Source organism: Leptonychotes weddellii, chromosome 4 (genome assembly GCF_054177405.1).
Source record: "Leptonychotes weddellii isolate Sample4059 chromosome 4, ASM5417740v2, whole genome shotgun sequence".
Taxonomy (NCBI): domain Eukaryota; kingdom Metazoa; phylum Chordata; class Mammalia; order Carnivora; family Phocidae; genus Leptonychotes; species Leptonychotes weddellii.
The window spans coordinates 37966083-37981224 of NC_138372.1; the positions used below are offsets into that span (position 1 = coordinate 37966083).

Genomic DNA, 15142 nt, shown 5'->3' on the forward strand with positions numbered 1-15142 from the left:
TTTAAAGATTTTATTTATTTATTTGAGACAGAGAGAATGAGAGAGACAGAGAGCACATGAGAGGGGGGAGGGTCAGAGGGAGAAGCAGGCTCCCCGCCGAGCAGGGAGCCCGATGCGGGACTCGATCCCGGGACTCCAGGATCATGACCTGAGCCGAAGGCAGTCGCTTAACCAACTGAGCCACCCAGGCGCCCTGAATGTATTTTTCTTAAAAGTAATTTCTAGGCCCAACATGGGGTTGAACTCTCGACATTGAGATCAAGAGTTGTATGCTCTACCTGACTGAGCCAGCCAGGTGCCCCTTCCACCATAAATAAACCAAAACCATATCTTGTACCTGGCAGCTGCTTCCTTCTTCCCATCTTCTAGTGTCCTCCAATGAATGTGATCTCCAAAACCTGGAAGGAAAGAGCCTTATAAACATTTACCCGTGAACAAAGGGCAAAGACCCAAAAAAGAATCATGGCATGGTCACAAGATACGCATAAAAAAGCTTTTGTCTGTCAAAAGCATGGTGTTCAAGTCCTAGCTGCACCACTTTCTAGGTGTATGGGACCATGAACAATCCCACCTCAAGCCTCAGTTTTCTTTCATCCTATAAGATAGAGATAACACCACCTAATCCATAGTTTTTAAGGAGATTAAATAATGGCTGTGAATTGCTTTGTAAACTAACACTGAGTACGCAAATAATACTATAAGAATGAATGAGAATTTTCCATAGAGTAAACATAAAGTAGGTCATACAAATCATTACTAGTTGGAGACAATACAGCAACATAGGTTTAGGGTCAGAAATACATGGGTATGTGACTTTACTTCCTATGAAATGTGTGAATGTAGTAAATTCTCTAAGTCCAGATAATAATATCTACCTTCAAGCATTGGTGTAAAGATTAAATGAGATAATGTATTTAAAGCTACTCTTATTATTCCCCTCACTTCTGCCAGAGTGATCTTTTAAAATCGCATCTCTAGGGCGCCTGGGTGGCTCAGTTGGTTAGGCGACTGCCTTCAGCTCAGGTCATGATCCTGGAGTCCCTGGATGGAGTCCCGCATCGGGCTCCCTGCTCGGCGGGGAGTCTGCTTCTCCCTCTGACCCTCCCCCCTCTCATGTGCTCTCTCTCAAATAAATAAATAAAATCTTTAAAAAAAAAAATCACATCTCTGCTGGGTAAAAACTTTTCAGAGGCTTCCCAATTACCTAAAAAGAAAGGTCAAAATCTGATAGCAGGATTTACAAAGCCTTTCAGAATATGACATCTGCCCATCTCCTCAGGCTCACTTTCCAGGCTTTTTCTAAAATCCTATATACAAAACTACTTTCATTTCCTTAAACTGGCTGCCTCCTTGGTCTTTTCTTCTACCCTCACTTCCTATTCATTCCTAGAGGGCATCTTTACTTCTGGTAAATCTTCCCTGACTCCCGGGGCGTCTGGGTGGCTCGGTTAAGCATCCAGCTTCAGCTCAGGTCATGATCCCAGGTCTTGGGATTGAGCCCAGCATCAGGCTCTCTCCTCAGCCCGGAGTCAGCTTCTCCCTCTGACCCTCCCCCTGCTCACGGGAGCGTGCATGTGCGCGCTCTCTCTCTCTCCCTCTTAAATAAATAAATAAAATATTAAAAAAGAAATCTTCTCTGACTCCCAAAGCACCACCTTCTTGCCCCATCACAGCACTTCCCAGGCTGAACTGTAAATGTTTATGTGCCTGTCTCCCTCACTCTAAAGGGCTGAGACCTTCCCTAAGGGCTGAGACCATATCTCTTTTATTCCTTCCAGTTTCCCCAGCATTGAGCACTACACATGGCCATAGTAAGTGCTCCATTATATTTATTGAGTAAATGAATCTTATTTAGGTCATATCATGTAAATGACTTAATTTTATATCTGGAAAATGTTGAGTGATCATAATAATGCTGTCATTTATTGGTCACCTTATATGTTCTCATGTTAAATACATGTTATCTCACTTAAATTTGGCCTGAACAATAACTCTTTCTTTTTCTTTTTTTTTTAATTTGTCAGAGAGAGACAGAGAGAGAGTAAGCACAAGTAGGGGGAGCGGCAGGCAGAGGGAAAAGCAGGCTCCCTGCTGAGCAAGGAGCCCAATGCGGACTCGATCCCAGGACCCTGGGATCATGACCTGAGCGGAAGGCAGACACTTAACTGACTGAGCCACCCAGGCGTCCCACAATAACCCTTTGTATATTCCCCTATACTGTTTTCTCATCAGTAAAACAGGTATAATAATATCTACATCTCATAAGATTGTTACTGAATATTACATAAGAAACACTATATATGGGGCACCTGGTTGGCTCAGATGGTTAAGTGTCTGCCTTCAGCTAGGGTCATGATCTCCAGGTCCTGGGATCAAGCCCGCATCTGGCTCCCTGCTCAGCGGGGAGCCTGCTTCCCTTCTCTTCTCTGCCTCTCCCCCTGCTTGTACTCTCTGTCTCTCTCTCTCTCAAATGAATAAATAAAATCTTAAAAAAGAATGCTGTATATATTATCTTAGCACACTGCTCAGCATTTTATAAATGATCAGTACATAGCAGCTTTGTTATTCTTTTTTTTTTTTTAAAGATTTTATTTTTATTATTTATTTGACAGACACAGCGAGAGAGGGAACACAAGCAGGGGGAGTGGGAGAGGGAGAAGCAGGCTCCCCACGGAGCAGGGAGCCCGATGTGGGACTCAATCCCAGGACCCTGGGATCATGACCCGAGCCGAAGGCAGTCGCTTAACCGACTGAGCCACCCAGGCACCCACAGCTTTGTTATTCTTTACAGCTTGAGACTTCTGAGGCTCAGAGAAGTTACACAACCTGTACCAGGTCACATAGCTGGTAAATGCCCACGTTGGGATTTAAACTTCAATTTTATGACTTCTCAGTTATTATACTATCTTTCAGGCCTTTCTTTCCTTGAAATAAATTCAAATTTCCATCATTGTTACTGCAGGGGAATAAAGAGATCATCCAGATTAGCAAGGGGAGGCAGTGTCCAAACTAATCATCATCACTTTTCATTCCCAACAGCAGTGAGTTGCTAGCCAAGAGAAAATGTGTCATTTGCCTAGGGCCCAAAGTCCAATCCTGACGAGTCAGTGATTAAGTGAGAGTGAAACTGGGAGAACTGGAAGATGCCTAATGTGACTGATCATTCTACCTGTCAATACCTAAACTCAGGAAACTGAATCCTGCTTTGGTGGGATGCCCAACTAGACAGTCTGGAGGGATATCCACCTACAAAACAATAAAATTCCAGATAAAATGGACTTTCAAAATGTACTCACTGGGTTCACAGTGATAAACACAAACACAAAATAAACTGAAACCAGATGAGGAATAGTGAGCAACAAGCAAAAGGGAAGACTGACCTCAAAGAAATATCCATTACAATAGAGCAAAATGGAGGAGATAAATCTGAGACTCATATTAAACCAACTCAAAAAAGACTAAAGTGGTAATACCCTTAGGTTTCCAGATGAATCAAATGCCAAACCTGTCTAGAGGAAAGTACTCCCCTCTTTAGGGCTCCAGAACAGCCAAAGATGAACAATAATTATGAGTTCACAATCCTAGATCCCCAAACATGTACGAAAACAAGCCACCACAAGTAAGAATCAGCAGAAGCAACAAATAGATTTAGACCCTAAGGACTTCAGATATTAGAATGATCAGCCATAGGATACAAAATAACTATGTATGAATATTTGAAGAAATAACACAGGGGATCACAAAAATGGGAATGCAACACAGGAAATAAACAGGCAAATCTATAAAGGCACCAAATAGACCTTTTAGAAATTAAACATATAGGAGTGGCTGGCTGGTTCAGTCAGTAGAGCATCTGACCCTTGGTCTCGGGGTTGTGAGTTCAAGCTCCACATTGGGCATGGAGCCTACATAAAAAAATTTGTTGGGGCTCCTGGGTGGCTCAGTCAGTTAAGTGTCTGACTCTTGATTTCAGCTCAGGTCATGATCTCAGGGTTGTGAGATCAAGCTCCGTGCTGGGTGTAGAGCCTGCCTGGGATTCTCTCTCCCTCCCTCTCCCTCTGCCCCTCCCCGCCTCCCTCCCTCTCTCTCTGTCTCAAAAAAAAAAAAAAATTGTTGAAATACAAAATCAATGGACATTCAGTGATAAAAAGAAATGAGCTATTAAGCCACAAAAAGACACAGAGGAAACTCAAATGCATATTGCTAAGTGAACAATGCCAACCTGAAAAGGCTACATAATATATGATTCCAACTATATGACATTCTGAAAAAGGCAAAAATATGAAGACTGTAAAAAGATCAGTGGTTGCCAGGGGTTCACAAGGGAGGGAGGGATGAGTAAGGTGGAACACAGAATTTTTATAGCAGTGAAACTATTCTGTATGATTCTGTAATGGCAGATATATGTTATTATGGACTAAATTGTGTCTACCCCACCGAATTGGTATGTTGAAGTCCTAAACCACAGTAACTCAGAATATGATTGTATCTGGAGACAGGGTCTTAAAAGAGATAATTAAATTGAAATGAGGTCATTAGTGTAGCCCTAATCCATTATAACTGGTGTCCTTCTTTTCTTTTTTTAAAGATTTTATTTATTTGACAGAGAGAGACACAGTGAGAGAGGGAACACAAGCAGGGGGAGTGGGAGAGGGAGAAGCAGGCTTCCCGCAGAGCAGGGAGCCCGACGTGGGGCTCGATCCCAAGACCCTGGGATCATGACCTGAGCCGAAGGCAGATGCTTAACCAACTGAGCCACCCAGGCGCCCCTAGAGTGAGTTTTGGAAAGAAACATTAAGACTTTAGGGATGCCTGGGTGGCTCAGTCGGTTAAGCCTCTGTCTTTAGCTCAGGTCATGATCTCAGGGTCCTGGGATCGAACCTGTGTGGAGCCCGTGTTGGGCTCCATGCTCAGCAGGGAGTCTGCTTCTCCCTCTGCCCCTCCCACCCCCTGCTTGTGTGAGCACGCTCTCTCTCTCAAATAAATAAATAAAATCTTAAAAAAAAAAAAAAACATTAAGAGTTTGGATTTGGATATGTTCATTTTGAGGTGCTTACCAGACACCCAAGCAGAGATGCTGAATAAGCAACTGAATGTCTGAGGCTGAAATTCAAGGGAGAGTTATCAGAATATGGATGTTATTTAAAGCCTGAGACTGAATAAGATCACCAAGAGAGTGAGCGTACATGAAGAAAGAGTCCAAGAGCCCTGGAGCACTCCCAGGTCAGGTTCAAGAAGAACTGACAAAGACAAGAGGAGGAACTGCCAGTGAGATCAGCAGAAAACTAGCAGTGCATGGAGTCCCGGAATCCAAGTGTTTCCAAGACATTTCAAGAAGGAAGGATGATCAACTGACTCTAATGCTCCTATAAAATCAGAAATGACCACAACATTTAACAACTGGAGAACAATGCTGACCTTGAGAAGACCAGTTTCAATTAGAAGAGTGGGATGAAAGTGTTATTTAGAGCAAAATCAAGGTAACCCAGGGGAAGAATTAGAGGAGTACCTACAACTCCTGCACAGAATTTTGCTGTATGAGGGACAATTGCTAGAGGGAGCAGTGAGTTGAGGAAGAGTTTTTAATTCAATATGGAGGAAAGTATAGGGATGTTGAAAGCTGATAGAAATGATATAATAAAGGTAGGACAATTGATGTTATAGGACAAGAATGAACAGTCAAAAATATCCTGAGTAGGTGAAAGGAAATGAGTCAGTACCCAAATAGAGGGATTGGCTTTTGCTAGGAGCACAGACAGGGGAGGAAAAATATATGGACACTGGTGTTAGAAGGTGGGTAGATGTAGTGATGACAATTTTTGAAAGTCCTCTTCCAATTGCTTCTGTTTTCTGTTAAATAGGAAGTATGGTCACCAGCTGAGAGCAAAGATTGTACAGGAAGTATTGGGAAATACTTCCCAAGACAAAGGGAAATATGAAATAGTCACCTAGGAGAAAAGAACCAGAGAAACTAAAAGAATAAATAAAGGGCACATTTCAGGAAGAAAATGATTCCAGAAGAAAACCTAGATACAAGGAACAGTGAGCAAATAAACTGGTAAAGATGTAGATAAATCTAAATAATATCTGTGCAAAGAATGCTAATACTCAATTTGTAGTGTTAAAAGAAAAGACAAAACTAAAGCACTGAATACTTGCTTATAAGTAAAGAGGAGGTGACTAAAGTTGAAATTCTTAAGACTCTCTTACCATTGGAGGCTTAAGATATTAATGTTAGATTTTGTAAGTATGCAAGTAAAATTTCAAAAGTAACCACCAAAAGAATAAAACTAGAGTGCCAACTTCCAAACTGATAATGGAGATAAAACAAAAAAGAAAAATAAAATACTCAACCCCTAAGGTAAGGGGAGAAAAAAGCACAGAAAAAACAGTAGCAATGCAAACCGGATGAGAGGAATAAGACCAGCTCTGTCAGGGTGCCTGGGTGGCTCAGTCGGTTAAGTGTCCAACTCTTGATTTTGGTTCAGGAAATGATCTCAGGGTCATGTGATGGAGCCCCATCAGGCTGTACACTCAGCGCAAAGTCGACTTGTCCCTCTCCCTCTGCTCCTCCCCCCAGCTCTCTCATGTGCTTTCTCTCGCTCTCTCTCAAATAAATAAATAAATAAATAAATAAATAAATAAACAAACAAACAGGGGTGCCTGGGTGGCTCAGTCATTGGGCATCTGCCTTCAGCTCAGGTCATGATTGCAAGGTCCTGGGATCGAGCCCCATATTGGGCTCCCTGCTCAGCGGGAAGCCTGCTTCTCCCTCTCCCACTCCCCCTGCTTGTGTTCCCTCTCTCGCTGTGTCTCTCTCTGTCAAATAAATAAAATCTTAATAAATAAATAAATAAATAAATAAATAAAATCTTTTTTAAAAAGACCAGTTCTGTCAATAATCACCATAAAAATGAGTGGACTAAACTTGTCAGTTAAAGTTAAAAGAAATTGTCAGATTTTAGTTTTTTTTAAAAAAAAAACTACCCCTATAACATTTAGAAGAGTATCTAAAACAAGGACTTGAAAAAGTTCAAAGTAAGTTGATTAAAACTATATATTGGGCAAATGTCACCCAAAAGAAAGTCAGAGAAGCTAGATTAATATCAGGTAAAATTAAATTTCTCCATAAACCTGAGCTACTAAGAAGCTAGCTGACAGGGGTGCCTGGGTGGCTCAGTGGTTAAGCGTCTGCCTTCGGCTCAGGTCATGATCTTCGAGTCCCAGGATTGAGCCCTGCATCAGGCTCCCTGCTTGGCAGGAAGCCTGCTTCTCCCTCTCCCACCCTCCATCTCTCGCTGTCTCTCTCTCTGTCAAATAAATAAATAACATCTTAAAAAATAAAAAAAAAAAGAAGCTAGCTGACAGAGCTAAAAGTCATAGGGGGTTATTATTAAGAAAGACCCTGTTCAAGTACCATTCAATAGAACTTTCTGCAATGATGAAAATATTCTATATCTACACTGTTCAAGATGGTAGCTACTAGCCACAAGTGGCTATTGAATACCTGAAATGTGGCTGAGGCAACTGAAGAGATGAATTTACAATTTTAATTAATTTAAAACTTAAAGGTATGTGCTATGGTGAGCGCTGTGAATTGTATAAGACTGTTGAATCACAGACCTGTACCTCTGAAACAAATAATACATTATATGTTAAAAAAAAGAAGAAGAAGAAGAAGAAGATAGCAGGAAGAATGAAGGGGGGGAAATTGGAGGGGGAGACAAACCATGAGAGATTATCGACTCTGAGAAACAAACGGAGGGTTCTAGAGGGGAGGGGGGTAGGGGGATGAGTTAGCCCGGTGATGGGTATTAAAGAGGGCATGTACTGTATGGAGCACTGGGTGTTATATGCAAACAATCAATCATGGAACATTACATCAAAAACTAATGATGTAATGTATGGTGATTAACACAACATAATAAAAAAATAAATTAAAAAAAAAACAAAAAAACTTAAAAGTGACATGAGGCCAGTGCTACTGTATTAGGATAGCACAAACTTAGAGATTAGTGCAATCCTCTCATATTAGGAAGACCTAGAAAAAAGAAGAGGCTACCCAAAACCACAAAGTAAGCCACAACCAGAATTTAGGTCTCCTGATTCCTAATTAACATGTTTTCTCAGTGCTCCAACATGTGCATAACTGCCCTATTGCATTATCCCTAAGAATAAGCCTACAGATACAGTTTGAAACAATTCACCTGGCAAGGGCAGTACAGTTCCATCAGGGGAAAAGACACCTGAAAATCAGCATAACAGGCCCCACCCCCAGAAAATCAGCGAGAACATCCAGTTAGGACCAAGTTTACCAATCACACAGAACTGCAAAACTCCAGCACTAAGGGAAAATAGTATATAGAATTCATGGTTTTTTTCCCACGATTCTTTGGTCTTTTAATTTTTTTGTTCTCTTTCCTTTTTCGACCAATATCTTATTTTATCAACTTTTAAAAAAAATCTTTGTTAATTTTCATTTTTACAGTTATTCTATCCTCTCATTGTATTTCATTTTATTTTTGTATATATAGAAGTTTTCCTTTCTTTACAATTTTGGGATGTAGTTTCTTCCAACAAACAGACCAAAATACACTCAAGATACAGTGTATTGCTCTGTTCTGTTCACCTGTCTGTTTATATTCCTTCTTTTGTCTTTTAATTTTCATTTTTACAGTTACATTCTATCCTTTCATTATATTTAATTTTATGTTTATACATAAGTTTTTCTTTCTTCAATTTTGGGATCTAGTTTTCTAACAAACAGACCAAAATACATACAGGATCCAGTGTATTGCTCTGTTCTGTTCACCTGTCTGATTATATTCTCTCTCTTTTTTTTTTTTTTCATTTTGGGTCTCTTCTGATTTGTTTAGTGTTTATTTCTCTAGGGTCATTGTGGCCATTTTAGTACTTTGTTCTCTTGTTCATCTATTCTCTGGACAGAATGACAAGATGGACAAACTTACCTCAAAAAAGAGAACAAGAGGCAGTACTGACTGCCAGGGACCTAATCAGTGTGGACATTAGTAAGATGTCGGAACTAGAAGTCAGAATGACGATTATAAAGATACTAGCTGGGCTTGAAAAAAGCTTAGAAGACACTAGAGAATCCCTTTCAGGAGAAATAAAAACTAAAATCAAATCAAGTCAAAATCAAAAAGGCTTTTAATGAGATGCAATTAAAAATGAAAGCTCTAATTGCTAGGATATATGAGGCAGAAGAGAGAATTAGTGATATAGAAGACAAAATGATGGAAAATAAAGAAGCTGAGAGAAAGAGAGATAAATAACTACCCGATCACAAGGAGAGAATTCACGAGATAAGTGATACCATAAAGCTAAACAATATTAGAATAATTGGGATCCTAGAAGAAGAGGAAAGACAGAGGGGGGCAGAAGGTATACTTGAGCAAATTATAACAGAGAACTTCCCTTATCTGGGGAAGGAAACAGGCATTCAAGTCCAGGAGGCACAGAGAACCCCCTCAAAATCAATAAAAATAGGTCAACACCCCGACATATAATAGTGAAATTTGCAAATCTCAGAGACAAAGAGAAAATCCTGAAAGCAGCTCGGGACAAGAGGTCCCACAAGGGTAGAAACATTCAACTGGCAGTAGACCATCCACAGAGACCTAACAGGCCAGAAAGGATTGGCATGATATATTCAGGGTGCTAAATGAGAAAATATGCAGCCAAGAATACTTTATCCAGTAAGGATGTCATTCAAAATAGGAGAGATAAAAAACTTCCAGGACAAACAGAAATTAACAGAATCTGTGATCACTAAACCAGCCCTGCAAGAAATATTAAAAGGGATCCTTTAAGTGAAGAAAGAGCCCAAAAGTAACATAGACCAGAAAGGAACAGAGACAATACACAGAAACAGTGACTTTACAGGTAATACAATGGCACTAAATTCATATCTTTCAATAGTTACTCTGAATGTAAAATGGGCTAAATGCGCCAATCAAAAGACACAGGGTATCAGATTGGATAAAAAAGCAGGACCCATCGATATGCTGTATGCAAGAGACTCATTTTAGACCCAAAGATACGTCCAGATTTAAAGTGAGGGGGTGGAAAACCATTTATTATGCTAATGGACCTCAAAAGAAAGCTGGGGTAGCAATCCTCATATCAGACAACTAGATTTTAAACCAAAAACTGTAATAGGAGATGTAGAGGGCACTATATCATACTTAAAGGGTCTATCCAACAAGAAGATCTAACAATTGTAAGTATTTATGCCCTCAACATGGGAGCAGCCAATCATATAAACCAATTAATTACCAAAGTAAAGAAACACATTGATAATAATACATTAATAGTAGGGGACTTCAACACCCCACTCACAGCAATGGACAAATCATCTAAGCAGAAGATCAACAAGGAAACAAGGGCTTTGAATGATACACTGGACCAGATGGACTTCACAGATGTATTCAGAATATTCCATCCTAAAACAACAGAATACTCATTCTTCTCAAGTGCACATGGAACTTTCTCCAGAAGAGATCACATCCTGGGTCACAAATCAGGTCTCAACCAATACCAAAAGACTGATATTATTCCCTGCATATTTTCAGACCACCATGCTTTGAAACTTGAACTCAACCACAAGAGGAAATTTGGAAGGAACTCAAACACTTGGAGGTTAAAGAGCATCCTGCTAAAAGAATGAATGGCTCAACCAGGAAATTAAAGAATTTTAAAAATTCATGGAAACTAATGAGAATGAAAACGCATTGGTTCAAAACCTCTGGGATACAGCAAAGGTGGTGCTAAGAGGGAAGTACATTGCAATACAAGCCTATCTCAAAAAATTAGAAAAATCCCAGATACACAAGCTAACTTTACACCTAAAGGACCTGGAGAAGAACAGCAAATAAAGCCTAAACCCAGCAGGAGAAGAGAAATAATAAATATTAGAGCAGAAATCAATGAAATAGAAACCAAAAGAACAGTAGAACAGATTAACAAAACTAGGAGCTGGTTCTTTGAAAGAATTAATAAGGTCGATAAACCCCTGGCCAAACTTAGAAAAAGAAAAGAGAAAGGACCCAAATAAATAAAATCATGAATGAAAGAGGAGAGATCACAACCAACACCAAAGAAATACAATCAATTAGAAGAACATATTATGAGCAACTATATGCCAACAAATTAGGCAATCTGAAAGAAATATAAACTACCAAAGTGAACCAGGAAGAAATAGAAAACCTGAACAGATCCATAACCAGCAAGGAAATTGAAGCAGTAATCAAAAATCTCCCAACAAACAAGAGTCCAGAGCCAGATGGCTTCCCAAGGGAATTCTACCAAACATTTAAAGAAGGGGGCGCCTGGGTGGCTCAGTCGTTGGGCATCTGCCTTTGGCTCGGGTCGTGATCCCAGGGTTCTGGGATCGAGCCCCGCATTGGGCTCCCTGCTCCGTGGGAAGCCTGCTTCTCCCTCTCCCGCTCCCCCTGCTTGTGTTCCCTCTCTCGCTGTGTCTCTCTCTGTCAAATAAATAAATAAAATCTTAAAAAAAAATTTAGGGTGCCTGGGTGGCTCAGTCGTTAAGCGTCTGCCTTCGGCTCAGGTCATGATCCCAGGGTCGTGGGATCGAGTCCCACATCGGGCTCCCTGCTCCGCAGGAAGCCTGCTTCTCCCTCTCCCACTCCCCCTGCTTGTGTTCTGCTCTCACTATGTCTCTCTCTAACAAATAAATAAATAAAATCTTAAAAAAAAAAAATTTAAAGAAGAATTAATACCTATTCTTCTGAAGCTGTTTCAAAAAACAGAAATGGAAGGAAAACTTCCAAACTCTATGAGGCCAGCATTACCGTGATCCCAAAACCAGACAAAGACCCCACCAAAAAGGAGAATTACAGACCAATATCCCTGATGAACATGGATACAAAAATTCTCAACAAGTAGATACCAGCTAATAGGATCCAATGGTACATTTTTTTTAAAGATTTTATTTATTTATTTGACAGAGAGAGAGCATAAGCATGGGGAGCGGGAGAGGAAGAAGCAGACTCCCCTCTGAGCAGGGAGCCTGATGTGGGGCGTGATCCCAGGACCCTGGGATCATGACCTGAGCCAAAGGCAGACACTTAACCACCTAAGCCACCCAGGCACCCCAGGATCCAACAGTACATTAAAAGGATTATTCACCACGACCAAATGGGATTTATTCATGGGCTGCAAGGGTGGTTTAACATCCGCAAATCAATCAATGTGATACACTACATAAATAAAATAAAGGACAAGAACCATATGATCCTCTCAATAGATGCAGAAAAAGCATTTGATAAAGTACAGCATGCTTTCTTGATTAAAACTCTTCACAGAGTAGGGATAGAAAGAACATACCTCAATATCATAAAAGCCATATATGAAAAGTCCACAGTGAATATCATTCTTAATGGGGAAAAACTGAGAACTTCACTCTTATCACAGTTGTTCAACATAGTACTAGAAGTCCTACCCTCAGCACTCAGACAACAAAGAAATAAAAGGCATCTGAATTGGCAAAGAAGCCAAACTCTCACTCTTTATAGATGACATGATACTCTGTGGAAAACCCAAAAGACTCCACCCCAAAATTGCTAGAACTCATACACGAATTCAGCAAAGTGGCAGGATACAAAATCAATGCACAGAAATCAGTTGCATTTCTATACACTAACAATGAGACAGAAGAAAGAGAAATTAAGAAATTGACCCCATTTACAATGGCACCAAAAACCATAAGACACCTAGGAATAAACCTAACCAAAGAAGCAAAGGATCTGTACTCAGAAAACTAGAGAACACTCATGAAAGAAATGGAGGAAGACACAAAGAAATGTTAAAATGTTCCATGTTCATGGATTGGAAGAACAAATATTGTGAAAATGTCTATGCTACCTAGAGCAATCTACACATTCAATGCAATCCCTATCAAAATACCATCAACTTTTTCCACAGAGCTGGAACAAATAATCCTAAAATTTGTAGGAACCAGAAAAGACCCCAAATAGCCAAAGGAATGTTGAAAAAGAAAAGCAAAGCTGGCGGCATCACAATTCCAGACTTCAAGCTCTATTACAAAGATGTCATCATCAAGACAGTATGGTACTGGCACAAAAACAGACACATAGATCAGTGGAACAGAATAGAGAACCCAGAAATGGACCCTCAACTCTGTGGCCAACTAATCTTCAACAAAGCAGGAAAGAATATTCAATGGAAAAAAGACAGTCTCGGGGCACCTGGGTGGCTCAGTCAGTTAAGCGGCTGCCTTCGGCTCAGGTCATGATCCTGGGGTCCTGGGATCGAGCCCTGCATCGGGCTCCCTGCTCAGCGGAGAGCCTGCTTCTCCCTCTCCCTCTGCCTGCCACTCTGCCTACTTGTGCTCTCTCTCTATCTCTCTGTCAAATAAATAAATAAAATCTTTAAAAAAAAAAAAGAAAAAAGTCTCTTCAACAAATGGTATTGGGAAAACTGGACAGCCACATGCAGAAGAATGAAACTGGACCATTTCCTTATACCATACACAAAAATAGACTCAAAATGGATGAAAGACCTAAATGTGAGACAGCAATCCATCAAAATCCTCGAAGACAACACAGGCAGCAACCTCTTTGACCTTGGCCGCAGCAACTTCCTGCTAGACACGTCTCCATAGGGAAGGGAAGCAAGGGCAAAAATGAACTATTGGGACTTCATCAAGATAAAAAGCTTTTGCACAGCAAAGGAAACAGTCAATAAACCAAAAGACAACCAACAGAATGGGAGAAGATATTTGCAAATGACATATCAGACAAAGGGCTAGTATCCAAAATCTATAAAGAATTTATCAAACTAAACACCCAAAGAACAAATAATCCCATCAAGAAATGGGCAGAAGACATGAACAGACATTTCTCCAAAGAAGACATCCAAATGGCCAACAGACACATGAAAAAGTGCTCAACAACCCTCGGCATCAGGGAAATACAAATCAAATACAAATCAAAACCACAATGAGATACCACCTCACACCAGTCAGAATGGCTAAGATTAACAACTCAGGAAACCAGATGTTGGCAATGCAGAGAAAGGGGAACCCTCTTACACTGTTGGTGGGAATGCAAGCTGGTGCAGCCACTCTGAAAAACAGTATGGAGGTTCCTCAAAAATTAAAAAATAGAGCTACCCCACAACGCAGCAATTGCACTACTGGGTATTTACAGTATATAATGGTATATACTATATATATATATATATACTCGGTATATACAAATATAGTGATCCAAAGGGGCACATGCACCCCAATGTTTATAGCAGCAATGTCCACAAGAGGCAAATTATGGGAAGAGCCCAGATGTCCACTGATAGATGAATGGATAAAGAAGATGTGGTGTGGGGGCGCCTGGGTGGCTCAGTTGGTTAAGCGACTGCCTTCGGCTCAGGTCATGATCCTGGAGTCCCGGGATCGAGTCCCGCATCGGGCTCCCTGCTTGGCGGGGAGTCTGCTTCTCCCTCTGACCCTCCTCCCTCTCATACTCTCTGTCTCTCATTCTCTCTCTCTCTCAAATAAATAAATAAAATCTTTAAAAAAAAAAAAAAAGATGTGGTGTGTATACACACACACACACACACACACACACACACACACACACTGGAATACTACTCAGCCATCAAAAAGAATGAAATCTTGCCATTTGCAATGACGTGGATGGAACTAGAGGGCATTATGCTAAGCAAAATAAGTCAATCAGAGAAAGACAATTATCATATGATCTCACTCATATGTGGAATTTAAGAAAAAAAACAGAGGATCATAGGGGAAGAGAAGAAAAAATAAAACAAGATGAGAGGGAGACAAACCATAAAAGACTCTTAATCATAGGAAACAAACTGAGGGTTGCTGGTTGGGAGAGGGGGGAGGGGGGTGGGGTAACTGGGTGATAGACATTAAGGAAGGCACGTGATGTAATGAGCACTGTGTATTATATAAGACTGATGAATCACTGACCTCTACCTCTGAAACTAATAATACATTATATGTTAATTAACTGGATTTAAATAAAAATAATTTTTTTAAAAAGTACACTGGATTTTTCATAATAGTAGTAATCACCACATCATTTTTTGAATGCTTACTTTGTGATAATCACCATAA

The 15142-nt window shown here is 40.3% G+C and overlaps 1 protein-coding gene across 1 annotated transcript in view; it reads right to left on the reverse strand.

Annotated features, from left to right (window-relative positions):
• The window catches only part of TXNDC12 (thioredoxin domain containing 12), a 32654-nt gene that overhangs the window by 13229 nt on the left and 4283 nt on the right, over positions 1-15142 (reverse strand). Inside the window, exon 2 of the mRNA XM_006732075.3 lies at positions 338-398. Coding sequence (XP_006732138.1) covers positions 338-398 — 61 coding nt within the window. The remainder of the gene's footprint in view (positions 1-337; positions 399-15142) is intronic.